The sequence below is a fragment of the Mauremys reevesii genome, linkage group 11, assembly GCF_016161935.1.
Source record: "Mauremys reevesii isolate NIE-2019 linkage group 11, ASM1616193v1, whole genome shotgun sequence".
Classification (NCBI taxonomy): Eukaryota; Metazoa; Chordata; order Testudines; family Geoemydidae; genus Mauremys; species Mauremys reevesii.
The window spans coordinates 285,420-309,443 of NC_052633.1; the positions used below are offsets into that span (position 1 = coordinate 285,420).

Sequence of the window (24,024 nt, forward strand, 5' to 3'; positions counted from 1 at the left end):
ATGATTCTTTTGAACATCTTTATCTTCATTTTCATGAATATTCCTGCTGTAGAGTCCTAAATATGAGTTTCTAGAATATAATGAACTACAGCTGAGGAACGATTACCACAGGAGTGTCTCATGTATGTAACTTGCCATATTTGATGCTTAGAAGGGCCCTGTCAAGTTGTTGCACTTCTTCTTTCTGAAAATTTCTCTACTTTAGTGTTACAAGAAACACCTAGACCACTAGCAGACAGAGACTGGAGGGAAAAAATCTAGTTCCATATCTCTTCACTTTTTGATTTTTATGGCTTTAATAGCACTTAGTGTACAGTAGAGTTCACTGTTTTCCTTGCATATTCCATTGGTAAGTTTCTTCGTTGGTCCAGATAATTCACACAGCTTTGTGGGAGAGAGAATTATATTAAAAGTCAGGAAAATATTACTTTAAAAATTGGCCAGAGAGCTCAAGCTAAAGAAATAATCCCCTGCTAAAAACCCAAATCTTTTGCTACTTTACTACTGTTGTATAAGTAAGTTAAAGAAGGAATGTTCTGTATGGGCGTAAGCAACGTTTTATGCAATTTCTTACCACTGTCCCTTTTTTCCTGGAAGAAACATGCTGCTTCTAACCTATTTATACTAAAATAGTGCAAAGCAATTTCAAGAGGTTTTTATATATATTTTACATGTGCCATGGAGGTGTGGGGAGGAGATGTATTTCCTCTCTCAGAGGGTATATGTGAGAGCAAAGCTTTTTGGACTTGGCATCCGTACCCTGAAAGATAGCCATGTTCTCCTGTGAGTAGAGTTGGTTGAATACTATCAGTCAGGTGTTATTTAATTTGCTATTTATCAAATCATTTATAAAAAGTGTACTATATTTCTGTTATTCAGCAATCTCTAATGTGAGATACTGGACAAACTGTTCAAATTAAAAATTCATTATCCTGCTAATTTTTGGCAAAGCTGCTTTTTTGCTATTTTAGGGGAGGTTGTGTTTATAAATATTGTTTGTTGTTTACTGAGGATATGCTTGAGCTGAGAGAATATTTCATCTTCAGAAAATCTGCCACCTCACTATCCACTAGGCTCTGAAAAAGTTATGACCTGTTCCTTCTACCATTTATATTTGAGATGCTGATAGGCTTCATAGGTGGTGATAATGTATAGTAGATTAAAAGGTAGTTCATAGATGATTATTGAAGTTCATGGATTCTAGTGCCAGAAGGGACCATTATAAGAAATGTAAGTGGAAACATTTTATTAAGTACTTCTTGGTAGACTTGAAATGGAGAGAGCCATTGATGTGTTTACTATTTTACTGTTATGACTGAGTTTCATTTTTTTACTTTTATGAATGATCAAGACCCATTAAAACAAACTGCAAAATGTTTTTTTCCACCGTCAATCCAGAAATTACCAAGCTGCGTCTACAGAGTGCTCAAGATGCAGCACGCCAGGTTGAAACAGAGGTTGCTGAACGAGTATGTGTGCTGGAGAATGAGCACAAAGCTAAACTCTCCCTCCTTCAGTCTGAGAAACAGCACATTGCAGAACTGCAAGGAGAAATACAACACTTAGAGAGAGAGATTACTAAACTCAAAGACATTGGTGTCCAGCATGAGACCCAGCTGAAAGAGGAGATGGAAAAGGTAGTATGTATTAGTTTGTTTTTTGTATTTAATATGACATAACTATGTCAAATACAACATCTGCCAGGCGTGAAGCAAAATTAATGGGAATAGTGACTGGAACGATACTTAAAATCTGAACTTTCTTGTCTGTAGTGGGTCTTAGTATTAATGAGAGTTGCATAGCTAAAACCTTGTAATGTTCTGATGAGTTGGGTCTGCAACTGGGTGATGCATATGTAAAGGCTGAAGTTGAGCAGTTTCATAGGAACTTAAATCACCCCTATTCTTCAACCTTTGCCACATTTGAAATTACATTAATACCATTTCATATTTATTTGTTTTTTGCGCCCTAACCTGCAGAAAGATTAGGCTCTAAAGTGTATGCTATGCTTGTTTCCCCTTGTGACTGACATAATGGCAAGTATAGGGAATGAGAGGAGGAGGATCTTAGACAAATGTTGAAAGACTTAAATTCATGCTTTAGGGCATGTGATGTGAAAATGTTTTTTTTGGAGTTTAGTCATTATTTAAATCTTCCTTTACTACTCTTTTGGTATTCTTAATAGTGCTTTAACTTAAATAAGGCATCAACAAATTGACACCTAAATCTTGTTTTTCGCTTTGCAAGCTGACCTGAGCACAAGATTTGAGTATTTATATGGTTCTTAGAAGATGGTAAAATGTTAATTTTTTGTGTGTGGTGGCCCACCTTTTCATGCAGCGTGTCCTGTGGGCCATCTTTTTTCTCTTCTTGTTCACCAGTCACTGTCACACAGATCTCCTCCTCCTATTCACAGTTCTATAACATTCCTGCAATTGCTTATGTAGAAAAGTAAAATGTTTAATGCATTTTAGCTGTCTTTTAATGTCATTTAGCTGTTGAAAATATGGTGGTAAACCCAGGACCTTATGACCAGTCAAATCTCTGAAGACTACAGTGGTCCACAGAGATTCCACCTGTAGGAGTTTAAATGGCTAATAAGAGTATTTTATTCTGAACATTTCCAGTTGATATGGTCTCACCTTGGGGGGAGGGATAGCTCAGTGGTTTGAGCATTGGCCTGCTAAACCCAGGGTTGTGAGTTCAATCCTTGAGGAGGCCACTTAGGGATCTGGGGCAAAAATTGGTCCTGCTAGTGAAGGCAGGGGGCTGGACTTGATGACCTTTCAAGGTCCCTTCCAGTTCTAGGAGATCAGTATATCTCTAATTATTACCTTTATCTATTTTTGTAATGTTCATAGATAAAATGTAGACTTGTTGATGATCACAAGAACGAATTAAAAAGAGCTAGAGAAGAGGTCCAGCAAATGGAACAAGTGCACAAAGAAAAGGAGGAGGAATGGAAGTGTGAAAGAGAGGACCTGAGGATCAAAGCTGAAGAGAAGTTATCATGGTTACGTACAGAACTTGAAGACAAGGCAGAGTGTGAGAAGCAAACTTTGCAAAAGAAGTTTGAACTTCGTGAAGCTGAAATGAATCAGCTTCAGGATCAGCAGGCTGCCAGAATTGTAGAATTGGAGAAGTCCCTAAAGGAGCAGCAGAACAGTTTGCAGCAGCTAGAGGATAGCTTGGCAAGTATGCAGACTACACAGAAAGCTCAGGCGCAGTATGATAGCGAACTGCAAGCTGCCAAGACACTCATGGAAAAAGATTTGGAAAAAGCCACATTTGAGCTTCAAGAGGAATGTGCAGCTAAACTTATGGAAGCACAGAACAAGTATGTAATTAATTGGTTTTTACTGTTCTTGATTTAAAACCTCATAAGAAATGGCAATTAATAATTTTGCCACTTGGTGGCACCAAAATTATCTAAATATGACAACATGCATTATTTTAGCAAGGAGTGGTAGTGTTATCCATGAAGTCTCACTGCTAGATTTTACTTCATATAAATACACACTAAGACCAGCAATTATTAAAAAATAATCACTACAGTATTACATATAGAAACAAATGGAAACTTCAGTTTTGTACTTCTAATCTGCTAGTAGAAGGGAAGGGGAACATCCAGCCCTGCCTCCCTCAGTTGCTTTCTGTTCATCCCTCAGTTGCTTTCTGTTCATTTCACACTAAACGGAAGCTCCAAATGTGTTTACAAAGCAGGTACCACAGACTTCCCCACACTGCCCTGTTAATATACCTTCATTGTGAGTTAAAGGGAATAATCTCTGTGCGTGCACATTAAATGCTTATCTTTGTGGATGCTGCCATCTATATTAATGATTTTTGTAATATGGGCACTTGTCTACTAAGCAATAACCTGAGATGACCATCTCACTTTACATAGGCCATTGTACTGCTCTAAGATAATTCCTTTGTGTTGCTATGGATAAAATGGGTAAAAATGTGATGATCAAATTTAACAATTTTTGCCTAGTTTTTATTCTTTGGATCTTATCAATGGTTGTTTGACAACATTCTTAATTTTCTTTGGAAATTAGATTTATGGAGGAACACAAAGTTATGACTCAAAAATTCACTACAGAGCAAGAGCTTCTCCTCCAAGAGTTGAAAGGGAAGCATGCTGATGAGCTAGAACTCCAAAGTCAACAGCTACAGGAGAAGCATAAGCAACAGATTTTATCCCTCACAGCTGAGCTGCAGACAAAGCACCAAGCTGAAATTGAGACACTTAAATCTACATTACAAAGCAAACAGCAGGCTCAGCTTGAAGCTCATATAGCTGAGCTGCAGGCAAAGCATCAAGCACAAACTGATGAATTGGAAGCTAAACACTTGTCAAATCTGGATTCTTTGGAGTCTTCGTACCTGTCTGAAATTCAGATTATACGAGATGAGCACAAACAAGCTGTTGAGGAGCTACAGATGCATTTCACAGAGCAGCTGCATGAGAAGGATAAGGCAAATCAAGCAATTTTGACTCAGGAACTGGAAAGGCTGAAATTAAAACATTCCGAAGAGCTGCAACTTTCACAAGACAATCTGAAAATTGAGTTAGCTACTATTCATATTGAAAAACTCAAAGCCATGGCTGCTGAACTGGAAGAAGCTCATAAGGTGAGTTGGGGGAAAACATGACTGTAAGATGATCCTCTTTGGTTTTGAGTTTAGATTGATTTCAAATGAAAGACTGTTGGTTTTGAAGCTTATTTTCCATAGTTGTTTCGTTCTGTTTGCGAAAGGCTCTATTGATTGAGCAGCTACTGCTTTACTCCTTTGTCATAGTTTTCTTAATTGTTAAGAACAAAGGCAAAAGGAGAGAAATTATAAGCATATACATATTTAAATATGATCATTGTGAAAGCTTAGATTCTGAGTTGAATGGAAATACAAAGTTTTTGTTTGTTACTTTCACTACATGCAGAAATGTTTGAAATCTACAGGGCTTGGAAATGAGAGAGTAGTTCATACGTTTTCTTCAACAGTTTTATTACTTCCCATAGGAAATCATTTTGGAGAAGTGCAATCACTTACTTTGTATAAAGTATTTTTAAATAAGAATTTCAAAAGAAGTTTTGCATGAACCCTTCTAGAATGGACAGCTTCCTACAGTTTTTTGCTTTTCCTTATGAAACAAAATTTTTATTTTGAAAATGGGTTCAACCACAATGCAATAAGGAAAAGCTGGTAATTCTTAAGAACAGTCTAGTAGTAAAGATAGTTCTTGATCGTTACTGACATTCTTCCTTAGTGGTACATCACACAAAAATATTCTAAACTGCAAGCTCAGAACATCATTTATTCCTTGGGACCCTGATGAGTAAACTGGCTGAGGGGAAGCATAAAAGATGGCAGTTATAGGACAATAACTCTTTAGCTTCAGTCCTAGCGTGTGACAATACTGCATCTTTATCTAGCTAAGTTATAAATTTTAATGTGTATAGATAGTACAACTTGGCACTCCAAAAACCTTCCATTTTGTAGCTAACTTCATCCTCATTAATTAGTGCTTAGCAGCTTGTTAAATGTAAAAATAGTCTTAATAGATTCTGAGGTTTCAGCAATATCATAGTAAACCTACGATCCTGCTAAATCACATTTTGCATAATATTAGAAACTTAAACAGAACTTAGGAAGTCTTGAAATATGTTACGCTTCCAGTACATTGAAATAACATCGTCTAAGGGTGTTTGAGAGTGCTTTAGCTTCTTGGTATGTATCATGAGTCCCCGAAGTAGGGTAGTGGCTTGTTGCTAGGATATAAAGTCCCAGCAGATGCTATTGAATATTTTCCTTCTGTTGAGTAAGGACACAAAGGGCATCCTTTTGTACTGATTTATTTAGAGCCTAAATTTGTAAGCCTACTTGATTATACTGAAGATAAGCACAAAAGTTGCCACTCCTTGTCCCTGATTCAAGAAGGCATCCCTTTTCAGGTCAACACTTAAATTGGTGCTAAAGTTCCACTGAAGGCTCATGCTTAAGTGCTCCTGATTGTAATGAATTTGATATTGGGGGCGTTGTGGTGATGAGAGCTATATGTAGGAAGGAACAAGAAGGCCTATAGGGATGTAATTTCTTATTATTAGTAAGTTTTTTACAAAATAAATTCAAAGGTAAGTGAAGTGCATGCTCAGTCAGGGTCCAGGAGACGCTAGTGGTAAATATTGACTTATGTGGTTTGGAAATTCACTGGGCAGGGGGTAACTTTAATACTGCAGCATACAATTCATGAATTGGATATAATGGGGATGTTTGCTATTTTAAAATGAATGAAATTATAGGAAGATTTGAACACCGCTCTTCAAAATCAAAGATGTATGTTGGAAGAAGAAAATCATAAGGCTCTGGATGTATTGCGTGAAGAAGTATTGCATATGGAGGAACATCATAAAAAAGCACTAAAAGAGCTCCAAGATCTCCATGTGGCAGAAGTTCAGAAACAGAAAGAAGAATACTCCTGGCAGCTGCAGGAAGAGCTAGAGAAGCTAAAAGCACAGCATGAACATGAAGAGAAGGTAAGGACAGCTCAAATAGCTTATCTTCTAAAATAGAACACATTCAATTTCATTACCTTGAAAATAAAAATCACCAGTTGTGGAGCTGGATACTACTTGATTTGATGCACTGGTGTAAGTAAAGAAACAAAACAACTTTGAGACATTTAAACCTACCTCTAGCCTAAAGTACATTAAAATTATAACTCACTTCAATATATCGACAAACAAAATCAACAACAAAAGACACACATATACAGGCATGATAAGCTAAGCTAAATAAATTTATCAGAGCTTCATTTTCCTTATAGGTTTTTTTTAACTAAAAGATTTTAAACGTCCATTGTTATTTAATATGTGCACCTAATACTGACTTATTTTAATGTTGCATTATCTATTTAAGGGAAGGGAAATATTGTCTTGAAGTTCAATGTGAGAATAAGTGAACTATTTTGAGCAGCACTGATTTTTTCAGTGATGCTTAGGCTTGTAAGTAGCTGTCACTTTCGAAAATGAGATTAAAGTTCTTACCTTCTTTCCTTAGAGCTTTGCCCACTTCTTTTGTTGCTAGTGTATGTACAGAAGGAAGCAAACATCAGCAAGCTTCTTGAATGAAGTCCAAGAAACATTTTTAATTACACTTCTTGGCTAGTGTTAGTGGTGGGTTTTTTTTTGTTTTTTTTTTTGAGTTACTGCTGAAGTACAATAGAAACTAGCTTTTTCTTACTTCAGCCGTGTACCACAGAGGTTATAGTGAGGCCTCAAATGACTAAGATTTCATTATTGCAGTATATACTGCAAAAAGAATGAAACACATTTACAAGTGTGCTCTGCAGAGTCACAAATGATTAAAATTGAACTTCATCTAAATACATCTGACAAAATAAATGAACAAAATACATCTCTTTTAAAGTATTCTTTGAGCACTGGTCCCTATAGGTATTCCACTGTAGGTATTCATGTGCTTTATGTGCCTGAGACTGGAAGTTTCTTGCTGGCAATGGTGGTCCACATCTGTGCGCTTGCTCTCCTCATGTTCTCCACTGAAAGTATAAGGGGTGGTGTGGACTGGCAGCATTTCCAGTTCTTTCGTACAGCTGGATGTTCTGAAACAGAGCCCTCCAGTGTCCAGAACTGCTTCTCTGTCTTCAATCTGTAAATATATTCTGGGAGCGCTCCCCAGTGTGGGGTTAGATTATGCCCAGGTTATCAGGCTTTAAAAAACTGTATCTCTTGCACAAACTCCTTTCTGGTTAGAAACGATCATCAGCAGTACCTTTACTGCGTTGTAGAAACTGCACTTTGCAACATGCCTATCTGCCATTCTTTTCCCAGCCAAATCTGGCAAGTGCAGGAATTCAGGCTGAGGAAAAACTTGGAGCATGCATTGAAGCTCCAATCAGACCCAGGCTTGGGGGATCCCCTTGTGTATCTGGTAGTGGTAGCCAGAAGTGTGCCTCCTAGCACCACGATGTCTGACTCAGAAGCAGGGAAGAGCAGTGCCAAAGACCTTTCTCCCTGGGCTCCTCAGAAGAGCAGGAAGCTCTTCCATAAGCATAGGAGCAGATCCCCCTCTAACTTCACCTCAAAGAGGGGATCCCTCCCTGACTTTGAAGTCAGGCAAATCTTTGCACCCTGGTCCCATGGATTTAGGTCCATCTAAGTCTCATGGCTCTGACCAGAAGGCGTGTAAGAGCAGGAGTACTTCAGTACCAGCCTCAACATCTGTGATATCTACTCCAATACTGGCCAGGGTTAGGCAGCGGAACCCGAAGGACAGAGAACTGTCGGTACCAACCAAGAATAGTCAGCAAGACCTCAGCATATTGTCTGAACTGCCAAGATCTCATAAAGAACCATCGATCACATCGGCTCCCGTGGTGCCTTAAAGGGATACACACTTAAATCACCCTGGAGGATATTTTTCGTCCTTTCGGATCCATAATCTCCCGTAATGATGGAACCAGCTCCCAGCAGAAAGATTTTGACCCCAACAGTTGAAAGGGACTACTAAAGGGGAAGTTTGTCCCTTATCTTGTCCACCAGTTGTCGCATCCCCACTCAGTAAGAACCACTGACGCTGCCTATGGAAGTGCACCCAATGTTTCACTTCAGGGGAATCGGATATGTCTAAAGGGCCAACATCACCTCAGCTGAGAGGTCAGCCCGGAGGGGGGATTGAGAATCTGCTGGGTCACATCCCAGCCTCATAAACTGGAACATTCTCCTCAGGACCAGTGGCACCCAGTGTCTTGGAGGCCTCCACAGCCTACTTTCGACCCCTTGAGCTGCCCTTACTTGGGGTCCATGGGACTTGTACGTATAGGTATCATGACTGTATGTCATCCTACCGGGAGTCTCATCACCCTTCTCCAAGAGATCACCCAGAGGTTCTCCCAGAGCCTGTGGAAAAGGAACTGGAACCGTTGGTACTACTCGTACTGACAGGGTATCATCCTCATCTCTTGAGGAGTCAGTTGATTCAGCATCACTGTTTCTACTGGATGATCACAATTTCAAGAGCTGTTGTGGAGGGTATCAGAGAAGCTCCAGGATCTCAAGAAGAGGTTCAGGGGATACACCACAAACTCCTGAACATCATGCAGCTGATGGGATTTAGTCTGGTAGTGTTCCAGGATGGCTTCATTCGCTGAGAACAGACTAGAGCCATATGGCACAGCCTGGCAACATGTACTCTCAAAAGGGCAGAGAAACAATATGTTCAGTTAAAGAAACAGAGTTCTTATTTACTGACATTGCTCCACACTCATTGGTTGGTCAGGCAGCCACTGAAAGCACCAGGCAACAGCTCCCAAGGGATGCTCTTGCTGATAAAAAGGCCAAGTAATTGGACCATCTGGGGAGGAGAAATTGGTATTCACAACCACTAACCTTGAATTGTGAACATTCAACTGCCTAGTGCTGCTGTCCTGATAGGATTTTAACAACTATATGAAGTACTTGGAGTTCAAAGATAAACTCCCACAAGAAGATAGGGCTCAATTTCAAGCCCTTTTTGATGAGGGAAGGTTGGTGTCTTCTGTACAAATCACCATGAATCGTGGCTCCACTCTTTGGGTTCCCTGGCGTGGTCCAAAATATGGGATAGGACTTGCCCTTTCCCTGCTTTCAGGGTGCATGTACAGCAGCCCTGTTAAGGAAATATTACAAGCAGCTGCACAAGCCCAGGCTGTCGCTACAACCCTTCAATTATCAGCGATCTTCTGAGCTGCCTTGTAAACAACAGAGGGCATGAAAATTTAGATTGATTGCTCCTACCATTTCCTCTACATCCAACCCAACCTTATCCCCCAGCCAAAAGATATCTTTGATGGAATCTTGAGTGCTGAGAACCTTCAGTGATGGCATCTTTACTGGATTCTGGTGTCCGCTTTGGTGGCCACCTAGCACAGTTTGCCAACAACTGGAGTGTGATAACTGCAGGCAAGTGGGTGTTGAGTATCATCCATTCCAGCTATACCAGTGAGTTCACTTCACCATCCCTCCAAAAAACATTTTTGCATCCCTCTTCAGGGACCACTCTCTCAAAGAGATCCTCTTCTTAGGAGAGCAGGAAAAGAATGAGTACCACTTCAGTATCAGCGAAAAGGGGTTTTATTCAGTATTTCCTGATTCCCAAGAAAAAGGGAGGATGGAGACCCATTTTTGACATCCAATGCAGTATTTTTATTTGCAAATTGAAATTCTGGATGGTCACACTGGCATTAGGAATTCTGTCCCTGGATAGAGTCATTTGGTTCACAGCTCTCAACATGAAAGAGGCATACTTTCATGTAGAAATCCACCTGTGTCACCTAAGGTACATCAGGTGGTTCTTTGTGGGTGCACCACTTCAGGTGTCGGTGCATCCCGGCGCCGTTGATCGGAGATTTTCGATGGCAGTGTCTGTCTTGGTTGCGCATGCACAGTGGTCATCTTGCGGTGCCGTTGGTGCCTCATCTAACGCGCGCACAACCTGAGCCCTCCAGTTACTTCTCAACAGTTCTTGGCCTGAGGTGGAGCTCTGTAGCCGTGTCAATGACAACCTAGGAAAATAATTAGGAATAGTTTTTCAGTGACTGTTAAGTTTCCGTTCGTTAAGAGTTTAGATAGCTTTCCGTCTCCCTTTTTCTTCTTTCAAACCCACCCTCAACCTTTCGTTTTCTTTTCGTTTAAAAATTACCTCAGCGAGGGACATTAAAAACATGCCTAGTTCACCAGGCTTTAAAAGATGCATCTTGTGCAAGGACACTATGCCAATTTCTGATGGCCACTCACTCTGCGTCCATTGCTTAGGGAAGCTGCACATACTGCAAAAGTGGACTCACTGCAGCAACCTCAAGCCAGGGCCAGGCATGATAGAGATCTCTGCCTAAAATTTATTGTCATGTGGAAGTCCCTGCAACTGGCCTCTGACCCTGGACAACAGGGCCCCTTGACAGGAGACTCTCCGGGAACCTCCTAATCTGATGTGACAAAAACATTATTCCTCTAAAAACCGGAAGAAACAATCCACATCTTCCCCGTAGGGAGAACATTAAAAAGAAAACTGTCTCCTGCACGATCACTATCCTTGGTGCTGACAGTGCCGAGTGTGAGCACCTTTGAGGCACCGTGAACCTCCAGCACTGCCTGCACCGTGACCTCTGCTGGCAAAGTTCAGGAGTCGAGGGGCAAATACAAGCCAACCTCCTCCTTCACGGCACTGACAATGCCACTGCAAGGAGTGGCACCGCAGCCATCTCCAATAGCAATGCCTGGCAACATCAGTGCTATTATCAGTATCGGCACAGTCTGAGAGATCCAAGTCGGCACCAATGGCACAGGTCAAACTGCCGCATGCTGAACCAGCACTGAACACTGTACCACAAAAATTGTCAGCACTGACAGACACGGCACTGAAACTAGCGGAATCTCATCGCTTCACAAAACATATTGATATGGTGGTGTCCTCCTCTCTGGGCTTTCCATTGTTCGGCACCAATGGCTCCCCAGTGCAGTTGTCACTGGAGCAGCCAGATTCCCCCATCGCCCCTCCTTTGTCAAACGATGAGGATGATGACCAGAAGGATGGTGTTTTTTCGTAATGCCATTCCTCACCAGCCAGCATAGGACAATCTCTGGGAACTAGGAGATATGGAGACCATTATGCCTGAGACATGCAGCCTTGGTACGGACCTAGAATCATAGGACTGGAAGGGACCTTGAGAAGTCATCTAATCCAGTCCCCTGCACTCATGGCAGGACTAAGTATTATCTAGACCATCCCTGACAGGTGTTTATCTAATCTGCTCTTAAAAATCTCCAATAATGGAGATTCCACAACCTCCCTAGGCATGATGATTCCTTCCAAGGTGAAAGCCTTGCTGAAGTGGGCGAAGACCGCAGAGAAGAGCCTCCCTGACTGGTGGCCAGGACCCGAGCAGTGTGAGTGCCACTGAAAATCAGCTCGCGTACCGCCTTCAGCACGCGTGCCATAGGTTGCCTACCCCTGGATTAGAACCTTTCCACCAATAAGGAGACCAGCTCCACAATGGGATCTCATTTAGTACTCTTGGTATCATCTAGGTCACTGTTTAATCTGTTAGCTATGTATTCAATGTCGTAGTTGATGAACAAGGCAACAATGTCCTTGTTGCCATCATTTTGGCCAGAAAGGTAAGTGAGCTTAGAGCCCTTATTATTCCTAGGGGAATTCTGCACCAAAAAAATTAAAAATTCTGCACACAGTATTTTAAAATTCTGAAAAATTCTGTATATTTTATTTGTCAAAATAACACAATATAATCACTCTGGTTTCAATTATTTCTCTAATTTATTTAAACTGCAATACAATGGATGAAGAATTGGAGTGGGGAGCGTTGGAGGAAATCCCCAAATGCCCTTGCCTAATAGTATTGTAGCTAGGTTTGACCCTTTCTTTCTAGTTATTAGTCAACAAATACATGCAGCCATATGCTCAGAGTTCATCATAGGCAACTGAAGAGCAAGTGAGGGCTGAAGAATCAAACTCAAAATTTATATTGGCTACTGAACATCTCCGGAAAGATCAGTAGCAAACAGTCCATGGAGCACACTTTGATAGGAAATTTTTCAGTCCAAAAATTTAGACCAGGTTTTATCACTGGTCATAATCGTAAGCATTTATAAGGCCATACTGTCCTTTACACCACTCTGGCAATGCAAAGGAGAATTAAAACTTCTACACCTGTTTTATACTCCTGGGGGAATTCACAAAGACAATGGGAACAATTCACTAAGAAAGCAGACTGCTGCATTCTGCTCTGAGGGGACAGAGCCTGTCCCACACCTACCTCCTCATAAACACTCTGAAGCCCCTCCATGCCAAATGTGCCGCAAAAGTGAGCGAGAGGAATAGAGTGTGTCTGACTGCCCACCCCTCTCCAGGCAGTGATTTATGTCTCTACCGGTTGCTTTGGGTGCTCCAACCAACCTGCTTGGACTGCAAGGGAGAGGCGCGTGACTGCTCTTGCGCCTTCCCTTTGCTTCCCTGTCAGAAGTCATTTTTCTGCAGGAAAGCAAAATAAATCTGGGGGGGGGGGGGGACATAAATTCCCCCAGGTGTAAAGCCGTATGACCAATTTACCGTATATGGTACAGGACAAAGTCTCACTACGGCTGCACCTGAAATTCATCCCTAAAGTAGTTTTGGATTTCCACATAAACACATACCTGTTTTCTTTCCCCTAAGCCTCTTGCCACCAGTGAAGATAAGAGACTTCATTCCCTTGATGTGAAGCATAATTAACTTTTTACCTGCAAATAATGAAATTTGTCACAAAGCTGCCTCCATTGTTCATTGCCATTGTGGAATGAATGAGAGGACAAGCTATAGCCTCTCAGACTCTCTAAGTGGATTTTGGGCTGTATTCTACTTTTATTTGGTGAATCCTCCTCTCCCATACTGTGAGAGGGCTCATTCCGCTAGAGCACAAACAGCTTCATTAGCATTGCATCAGAAGGTGCCCCTGCTTGGTATTTGCAAAGTAGCAATATGGAATTCAGTTTGTACCTTCACAAAACATTATGCCGTACTTCAAGCCTCCACAGCTGATGCATTCTTTGGTGTGGAGGTCCTACAAACATCTTTACTGCCTGCAGCCTCGCACCTGCCTCTGGTTTTCAGTCACCCACAGTGGAATACACATAGAGATCAGCACTTGAGGAAGAAAGGTAAGTTATTTACCTTTATAGTAATGAGTTTGTCAAGATGTGATCCCTATCTATATTCCACTATCCGCCTTCCTTCACCTCTGCTTCAGATCCTATCCATTGATTCAGGTTAGAGAAGGAACAGGAGAGGTGATTGGCCAGTACCGCCCCTTATGCCCTCGGCATGGAGCATGAGGAGAGAAAGGATGCAGGCACTGACCAGTGGGCGCTGCTAGGATGTAACTTCTGGTCTCAGGCTCATGTACTGCATGTGCATTCAGAGGCAGAGTGCCAGTAGGGACCACACATCTCAAAGAACTCAGTTACTATAAGATTAGTAACTTCCCTTTTTTATGATACATTATTTTGCTTTTTCACTCTTTGCACTGCAACATTCCACCTTGCAAAAGTTGTTTACCTTTGGGGAAAACCTTAATTTCCTTTGGATTTGGGGGGAGGACCTTTAGGTTAACCTGAAAATATGTACTGCCTGTCCCTTTGGGTTTTCTGCAGAAGAAGTATATGCCTGAGAAGCTAGCTTTGTTGGTCAAGTGAAAATTCTCATGCTTTAAGTGCCTTGATCCTGGAAACAGGATTTCCTGTCAGTCTAATGGCCGCAGTGATTCAGTTTACAAAGAAGAATGCAGCTGAAATTTTCCTAGAAGCCCAATATCACTAGTCATTGGGTAATTGTTATATTGTCTTAATGAGGCACAGCTGCCATTTGTTTGACTACCCTTTCTCTGGTGTATTTCCATGATCCTTATGGGCATCAGAAGAAGCAAGCAGGTGGTGTGCTCTGCCAGTCTGAGTTGATCATTAGATTAACTAGGCAATTTGTTTCGTAGTACTTTGGTGTCAAGCTCCTCTCTCAGAACCCTCCACCTCCACTTCCACCTGCCTGTATCTTAGCGAACTTGCACAGAGAGAAGATCTGGTTTCCTTCAGTAAAGATGGAGGTGGAGTATGGCAGTTCACACCAGCTGAGAATCTGGCCCTTAGGGTTGGAGGGAAAATCTCTGTGGGATTTAGGGGTGGAGTTACTGATTCTTCTCAATAATAAAATTGATTAAAAAATCTTACAGATGTATGCCTCTGCCTCTGCCTCTGAAGTGGAAACTGTGCGAGCAGCTCTCCTAGCTCAGTTTGAGGAGGTGAAATTGAAGCAGCAGCTTCAGTTCCAGGATGAGATTGAACTGCTCAAATGTCAGTCAGAGGTATTATTGGAACAGCAGATTACACAGCTAAAGGTGAGGTTTAAGCTAAAATGTTTTTTAACAAATTCCAAAATTTATGGAATTTTCTGAGGTTAAACAATTACTACAAAATCTTTTCCCCAGATTGTCTTTTTAAAGTCCTAGAGACATAGACGTTGGAGATGGAAAAGATAAATTAGCAGTTCCTAAAATGGTTTTGGGGCCAGATTACTTGCTAGTCACATGAGTCTAACTCTTCTGATTGTTTCTGTCAATTAAATCACATTAAAAGGGACTAAAAATACATTACGTTAATGTAAGCAGTTACTGTATTTGCCACAGAGATGCTGTGCAATCATTCAATCATGAATGGGAATTGATGTGATCCATGAGGGAGCCTCTCTTTTAAGATATCTTCTCCTTTTACTTTTCTCCTTTTAAAAAATGTTTGTAATATGTTGTACATGTACTTTGTAATGAGGTGTATTCTAAACTGGAGAACAACCCAAACAGTGCTGAAAAAAATACTACAGTAACTCCTCACATAAAGTCGTCCAGGTTAATGTTGTTACGTTGCTGATCAGTTAGAGAACATGCTCATTTAAAGTTGCCCAATGCTCCCTTATAACATTGTTTGGCAGCCGCCCACTTTGTCCACCGTTTGCAGAAAGAGCAGCCCCTTGGAGCTAGCTGGTGGGGGCTTGGAAACCAGGGTGGGCCGGCAGCTCCCCTATGTTCCCATGTCCGGCAGTCGCCCAGCAGGCTATCAATTGCCGGGCAGTTCAGCTGTCCCTCCTCCCACTGCCATGTTCTGCTCCTGCCCGCTGCCTTGAAGCTGCTCCTGGGAGCATCCTGCTTGCTGTGCGGGGCAGGGGAAGGGGAGGAGAAAGTGGAAGAGGGGGACTAATGTCAGAGTGTCCCACTGCTCCCTTACCCCATCTCCACAGAGCGGGCGGGGCGGGGGGGAACGACACGACAGGACTCAGAATGGAGGGAGCTTGCTGGCAGCAGCTGCTGTCTCAACTTGCTGATCTACTTTAAAAGGCAGTGTACTTAAAGGGGGGGGGCAATGTGCATCTCTCTTTCTCTCTCTCATACACACGGTGTGTGTCTCTGTCTCTCTCTGCCATGTTGTCTCCCATCCCTCCATTTGTGCTGCCTTGTAGAGTGTGAGGCTACATTAACAACAATGTGTTAACCCTTGAGGGCTTGGCCGAGTGCTAGTTCATCATTTAGCAGTAAGGCATTCCCTGGGAGATATCCCACCCTCTGACTCCTCCACCTCAACCCAGCTACACAATCATCATTGCTGTGTACAATATTAAATTGTTTGTTTAAAACTTATACTGTGTGTGTGTGCGTGTGTGTCTGTGGCGAAAAAAATTTCACTGGAATCTTCCCCCCTCCCCCCATTTACATTGATTCTTATGGGGAAATTGGATTTGCTTAACATTGTTTTGCTTAAAGTAGCATTTTTCAGGAACATAACTACAATGTTAAGCGAGGAGTGACTGTATAAAAATAATTTAAACTTGGCACTTTGTCCTTAATGCTTCAATTTAAAGTTAAGTATTAGAAGAAATGGCCTTTGTAAAGTATCTATTCAGAGATAAATGCATAATGTGTCATAAACACGGTCATGCATTTAAGGACTATATTTTACCTTCAGTTTTGATTTGTGATATATTTGTGTATGTTAATATGAAAACTTCAGTTTTTTTTAAGAGATTTGTACGCATTTTATCCCGTTTAGGATTTGGGAGGATGGAAAGAAACTGATTTCTCAGCAGAACGAGTCTTTGAAATAGATCTGAAAGTACAGTCTACTTCTCTGACTACTTCTCTGTCTACTTCATGAAAACTAGCTTGATATAGAGCAGTGATACTCAGACTGAGGCTTGCAAGCTGCAAGTGGCTTTTTAATGTATTTCCTATGGCACTTTGCAGCGCGTGACGTGTGATTTAATTATTAACCAGTCAGGATACATTTTCTGGGTTATTAACCTACGGTAGTTGATAAAATAATACTTGGTCAGTCATTTTGCTGTGAGAATAATTTTATATATATAAAAACAAAATATTTCCCCTGTGGTACTGTTACAGTACTATAGTAAATGAAAAAATGAATTCATGCTACCGTGGCTCTTTTAGGTAATGTTGATTGCTAAGTTGGCTCCTGAACCACTGATGTCTGAGTATCACTGACACAGGCATACTTTGTAATACTGGCAGTGTGAGATCTTCATTGTAGAAGTTATAAACCAGTTTTTTAGCTTGCTTAAATACAGATTCTTCTTTGTGTAGTTTCTGTATGGATATTCCACTTCAGGTGTGCATGCACCCCATGCTTGTTTGATCAGTCTTTTGATAGGCGCATGTGTTCAGTCTGCACATATGTCCTAGCTATCCTTGTGCTCCATACTAGTGGTATCTAGGGCAGTGTCGAATGTGAGGGAGATTCCCATGCCTGAGCCATTCTTTTTAGGTGACACATCTGAAGAACCATCCCAGATTAAGGTGTCAGGAGAGGAGGTTTTTTTTAACAAATTAATAAACTAAACAGTAATAAGTCACCAGGACCAGATGGTATTCACCCGAAAGTTCTGAAGGAACTCAAATATGAAATTGCAGAACTATTAACTGTGGTATGTAACCTGTTGCTTGAATCAGCTTCTGTACCAGATGATTGGAGGATAGCTAATGTGATGCCAATTTTTTAAAAAGCCTCCAGAGGTGATCCTGGCAATTACAGGCTGGTAAGCCTAACTTCAGTATTAGGCAGATGGATTGAAACAGCTGAGGCAGATCAGCAGATAGATGGATGAACACTGTTTTTTCAGGAAGAGTCAGCATGGTTTTTGTAAAGGGAAATCATGCCTCACCAATCTAGAATTCTTTGAGGGGATCAGCAAATGTGTGGACAAGGGTGATCCAGTGAATATAGTGTATTTGGACTTTTAGAAAGCCTTTGACAATGTTCCTCACCAAAGGCTCTTAAACAAACTAATTAGTCATGGAATAAGAGGGCAGGTCCTCTAATAGATCAGTAACTGGTTAATAGGTAGGAAACAAAGGATAAGAATAAATGGTCAGTTTTCAGAATAGAGGTAAATAATGGTGTTCCTCAGGGGTCTGTACCGGGACTGTCATAAACAGATAGTTAAGGGTTAAGGTCTCTTTTACCTGTAAAGGGTTAACAAGCTCAGTAACCTGACGGACACCTGACCAGAGGACCAATCAAGGGACAAGATAATTTCAAATCTCTGTGGAGGGAAGTCTTTCTTTGTGTTCTTTGTTTGGGGGGGTGTTCTCTCTTTGGATCTAAGAGGGGCCAGACGTATCTCCAGGCTCTCCAAGTTTCCTGAAGTAGTTCTTCTATTCAGTATAGTGAGTATTAGAAAGGCGGATTAGTCTTATAATTAATTTCTGTATTTGCAAATGTGTGTTGGCTGGAGAAATCTCTTTATTTCTGTTTGCTGTTACTTTTGATTATCCTGAGAAAAAAGGGGGGAGGGAAGTCTCTCCAGTTTTATAAGTTAGACCCTGTAATCTTTTCATCCTGGTGTTACAGAGATAGTGTTCTTTCTTTCTTTCTTTCTTTCTTTCTTTCTTTCTTTTAATAAAATCTTTTCTTTTTGGAACCTGATTGATTTCTTCCCTTGTTTGGAATCTCAGGGGAAGAGGAGGAGGAGGGGGGGAAAGAGAATCCCTCTTTGTTTGATTCAAGAAGTTTGAATCAAGGTGATCTCTCCCGACGGATAAGGGAGGGGGAGGTGGGGGGATGGGCTATTTCCCTTTGTGTTAAGACCCAAGGAGCTTGGATCTGTGTTCCCCAGGGAAAGTTTTCGGGGAACAGGGAGTGCGCTAGACACTGGAATTTCTAGCTGGTGGCAGCATTATCAGATCTAAACTAGGATTTTAGTTTAGAGGAGCCCGCACCGGTTGTGGAAGAAAAGGGGCTAACCCCTCTAATTCCCTTTTTACTATACTATAACTACTAAACTTATTCAACTAATCTAACAACTAAACTAAGTTAACCAACTATATACACTGAAGAGATGGAGAAACGCTAGGGCTGTGGAGGAAAGAGAGCACTCCACTGTTCCAACTGGCCGTCACGTAACTGGAATGCACAGGAGCAGTCACTCGAAGAAGAAAAGACGGTTACTCACCGTAGTAACTGTTGTTCTTCGAGATGTGTTGCTCCTATCCATTCCAGACCCGTCCTCCTTCCCCACTGTCGGAGTAGCCGGCAAGAAGGAACTGAGGAGCGGACGGGCCGGCTGGGGTATATATTCGGCGCCATAGCAGCGCCACTCCAGGGGGCGCCCAGCCGGCCCGCCGGAGTTGCTAGGGTAAAAATGTTCCGGAGAGCCGTGCACACGCGGCGCGCACACCCTAACTGGAATGGATAGGAGCAACACATCTCGAAGAACAACAGTTACTACGGTGAGTAACCGTCTTTTCCAAGTATCAGGCCTTCCCCGTGAATTGTAACAAACCATTCAGGATTTGCCCTTTGAAGGCCAAGGCCTGTTTTCAGATAAGACTGACCCCAGACTGCAGAGTCTGAAAGATAATCGAGTTATAATGCGCTCGCTGGGTATGCACACGCCAGTGACCGAACGCAGGACCTTCCGGCCACAGCCACACCGCCCTTAGGCCCCGCCTAGACCGCGTCAGGACTTTAGCAGAAGGCGTGGCAGAGGAAATAGTCGAAGGCAGTCTGGCTCTCAAGGAGGCCAAAATCAGGCGCCCCCAAAACCACCAGCAGGGCCCAAGCAAAACTTTTGATGGGATGCCCGAGGGCGGCCCACCAGTTACTTTCCTGGATCCTTTTCCTCCGTTTCTCAACCGTCTCTCTCATTTCCTCCCTGCCTGGTCCCAGCTCACTTCCGACCGCTGGGTCCTGCGCCCGGTGGAATTGGGATACCACCTCCAGTTTGTTTTAAACCCCCCCCCCCCCCACCACCCTCCCCGTCCCTCTTCAGGGACCCCTCTCACGAGCAATTCCTCTTGCAAGAGGTCCAGTCGCTCCTAGCTCTAGGAGCCATAGAGGAGGTGCCAAAAGACATGAGGGGCAAGGGGTTTTACTCCCGTTACTTCCTAATCCCCAAGGCAAAGGGAGGTCTGCGACCGATCTTAGACCTGCGAGAACTCAACAAATTCATGATAAAGCTGAAGTTCCGCATGGTAACCCTGGGGACCATTATTCCCTCCCTGGATCTGGGAGACTGGTATGCCGCCCTTGATATGAAGGATGCGTATTTCCACGTCGCAATTTACCCGCCGCACAGACGGTACCTCTGTTTTGTGGTCAGCCTTCAACACTTTCAGTTTACTGCACTCCCATTTGGCCTTTCTACAGCTCTGCGTGTGTTCACGAAATGCATGGCCGTAGTCGCCGCCTCCCTCTGCCGTCGTCAGGTACGCGTATACCCGTACCTCGACAATTGGCTCATTCGAGGGACTTCCCAGTCGCAAGTGTCGCAGCACCTGCGCATAGTCGAAGACCTCTTCGGGAGCCTCGGCCTCATGATCAACACAGAGAAGTCTACTTTAACACCCACACAGAGACTAGATTTCATCGGAGCGACTCTGGACTCCAATCTGGCCAGAGCCTGCCTGCCACAGTCGCGTTTTGAAGTGATGGCTTCCATTATTCGGGGTCTCCAAACCTTCCCGACAATGTCGGTACGCAACTGCCTCAGCCTGATTGGGCACCTTTGTAACCAAGCACGCGAGGCTATGCCTCCGCCCCATTCAAACTTGGCTAGCTTCAATATACAGGCCGCGTAGAGACAGCCTGGACTCCGTACTCACCGTTCCCCAGGAGGTCCTGGTCTCCCTAACCTGGTGGCTGAACCCCACCATAGTTTGCGCAGGGATGCCATTCCACCCACCGCAACCCTCGATGGCTCTGACCACGGATGCATCATCTCTGGGTTGGGGTGCCCACCTCGAGGGCCTTCACACTCAGGGTCTCTGGTCATCTCAGGAGCTGGCTTTGCACATCAATGTGCGGGAGCTGAGGGTGGTCCGTCTAGCATGCCAAGTGTTTCGAGACCATCTCCAAGGCCGTTGTGTATCAGTATTTATGGACAACACAATGGCCATGTTTTACATAAACAAGCAGGGCGGAGCACGCCCCTCCCCCCTTTGTCGAGAGGCCGTTTGCCTCTGGGACTTTTGTATAGCCCACTCGATCGACTTGGTAGCATACTTTCTCCCCGGAGTCCAGAACACTCTGGCGGATCACCTCAGCAGATCCTTCCTGTCTCACGAGTGGTCGATCCGCCTGGACGTCATCCATTCGGTTTTCCGGAAGTGGGGGTTTCCCCATGTCGACCTCTTTGCCTCCCGAGAGAACAGGAAATGCCAGGTGTTCTGTTCATTCCAGGGCCGCTCCCCGGGCTCCCTCTCGGACGCGTTCCTGATTCCGTGGAAGAGGCACCTATTCTATGCCTTCCCACCGTTCCCACTCGTCCACAGAGTCCTTCTCAAGCTCCGCAGGGACAGCGCCCCGCATGATCCTGCTTGCTCCAGCATGGACGAGGCAGCACTGGTACACCAGGTTGTTCGACCTTGCAGTGGCAGACCCGATTCCTCTGCCACTCTGGCCCGATCTGATAACACAGAACTTGGGCAGGCTTCACCATCCGGACCTGCAGTCTCTTCATCTCACGGCATGGCTGCTGCATGGTTGAGCCAGTCTGAGTTGCGTTGTTCTGCCTCGGTTCAGCAGATACTCTTGGGCAGTCGGAAGCCTTCCACTAGGATGACATATCTGGCCAAGTGGAAGCGTTTCTCCTGCTGGTGCACCCAGCTTGACTTAGTGCCCACGCAGGTGCCTGTTCCTGCTATTCTGTACTACCTCTGGTCCCTGAAAGAACAGAGCCTAGCGGTCTCGTCCATAAAGGTCCATCTGGCAGCCATCTCCGCCTTCCACCCAGGGGAAAATGGCCGCTCGATCTTCTCTCACCCCATAGTCTCAAGGTTCCTCAAGGGCTTAGAACGTCTGTATCCTCAAGTCAGATGACCGACTCCTACCTGGGATCTTAACCTGGTCTTAACCAGACTTATGGGTGCCCCTTTCGAACCACTAGCCACCTGCTCGCTACTGTACCTTTCCTGGAAAACAGCCTTCCTCGTCGCTATTACTTCGGTGTGGCGAGTATCTGAGCTTTGGGCCTTGACAGTGAATCCCCTGTATATGGTATTCAATAAGGATAAGGTACAGCTGCGACCACACCCCTCCTTCCTCCCTAAGGTGGTGTCTGCCTTTCATGTCAATCAAGACATCTTCCTCCCAGTCTTTTTCCCGAAGCTGCACACATCGCGACGGGAACAACAGCTGCACTCCCTAGACGTTCGCAGGGCTCTCGCCTTCTATGTCGAGAGAACAAAACCCTTCCGAAGGTCACCTCAGCTCTTCGTAGCTGTGGCAGATCGGATGAAAGGCCTACCGGTCTCATCCCAACGAATTTCATCTTGGGTGATGTCCTGCATCCGTACATGCTATGACTTGGCTCATGTTCCGGCTAGCCACCTCACCGCCCATTCTACTCGGGCTCAGGCTTCATCTGCTGCCTTCCTGGTCCACGTTCCTATCCAGGATATATGTCGAGCAGCTACTTGGTCATCAGTTCACGCCTTTGCCTCGCATTACGCACTGGTTCAACAGTCCAGAGATGATGCAGCCTTTGGCTCAGCAGTTTTGCATTCTGCAACATCTCACTCCGACCCCACCGCCTAGGTAAGGCTTGGGAGTCACCTAATTGGAATTGATATGAGCAAGCACTTGGAGAAGAAAAGACGGTTGCTCACCTTTGTAACTGTTGTTCTTCGAGCTGTGTTGCTCATATCCATTCCAGACCTGCCCTCCTTCCCCACTGTCGGAGTATCCGGCAAGAAGGAACTGAGGGGCGGTTGGGTCGGCAGGGGTATATATCCGGCGCCACTCCAGGGGGCGCTCAGCCGACCCACCGAGTGTTGCTAGGGTAAAAATCTTCCGACGAGCGTGCACGCGGCGCACACACACCTAATTGGAATGGATATGAGCAACACATCTCGAAGAACAACAGTTACAAAGGTGAGTAACCGTCTTTTCCATACTTGTTTGTGAAGTCTGCAATCTTAGGGGCTATTACCTCCACTAGGAGAACTGGTGAATTAGCGGGCTTTGATAGCTGATTCTTTGTACACCACATTTATTAAAGAAAAAATTTCTCTCTGGTCACACTTCCACTTTTGCCCAAGGTAACCTCAGACTTCCACATCAACTAAGACAATCAGCTTCTGGTTTTCTACCCCAAACCTCCTCAGACTACAGAGGAAGCCTCTCTTCACATCTTAGATGTCGGAAGGGCATTTGTCTTTTATCTGGAAAGCACTAAATCCTTTAGTGCTGCTGCTGCAAGACTGTTTGTGGACCGCGTAAGAGGAGCCCCTGTCTCCACCCAAAGACTCTCCAAGTGGGTTTTTGGTTACATTTTCTGTTGCTACAAGGCCAACCTTCTCCTCGGGTTATACCTCTCCTGAGGTCCTTTCCAACCCTGATATTCTATGATATCTCACGCCACTTGATCAGTCTGTTTCCATAACCCCATTAAAGAATGTTCCCATTGGCGAAATATGCAAAGCTGCCCCGTGGGCTTTGGTTCACACCTTTTTCTAAACATTACATTCTATACATGCCTCTAAATCAAGATTCCACCTTGGTATTGTTAGTCTCCCGTCAGTCTTATATCTGGCTCCAAAATATCCACCTCCTTTACAGGTAGTGCTCAGAAGTTACCTGAAGTGGAGCACCAGTATAGGGACATTACTTGGAGGAGGAGGAGGAGTTCCTTACCCTTTACAGGAACTGGAATTCTTTGAGATTCTATGGGTGCCCACTAGGTGCCATCCTTCCCTTGTGCTTTGGAGTCTTCCTTTGTGGGACTCTTGAGTTAGAGAAGGAATTGAATTTGGTTGTCTGATGCTGCCCTTACATACCCTTTGTCATGGCGTGTGGGGGAGTCAGGGCCCTGCACCCCCCACTTCCTGCAATTCACCGTGACTCTCAGCCAGCCAGTAAAACAGAAGGTTTATTAAACAACAGGAGGACAGTCCCAAGCAGGGCTTGTAGGTACAAC

General features: G+C 43.8%; 1 protein-coding gene across 5 annotated transcripts in view; it reads left to right on the forward strand.

Moving 5' to 3' along the window:
- Nucleotides 1-24,024, forward strand: part of PCNT (pericentrin) — a 228,943-nt gene that overhangs the window by 93,109 nt on the left and 111,810 nt on the right. For all 5 annotated transcript variants that reach the window (XM_039495311.1, XM_039495308.1, XM_039495309.1 and 2 more), the window contains 5 exons: nt 1,399-1,637; nt 2,862-3,337; nt 4,062-4,638; nt 6,306-6,539; nt 14,777-14,941. In XM_039495311.1, coding sequence (XP_039351245.1) covers nt 1,399-1,637; nt 2,862-3,337; nt 4,062-4,638; nt 6,306-6,539; nt 14,777-14,941 — 1,691 coding nt within the window. The remainder of the gene's footprint in view (nt 1-1,398; nt 1,638-2,861; nt 3,338-4,061; nt 4,639-6,305; nt 6,540-14,776; nt 14,942-24,024) is intronic.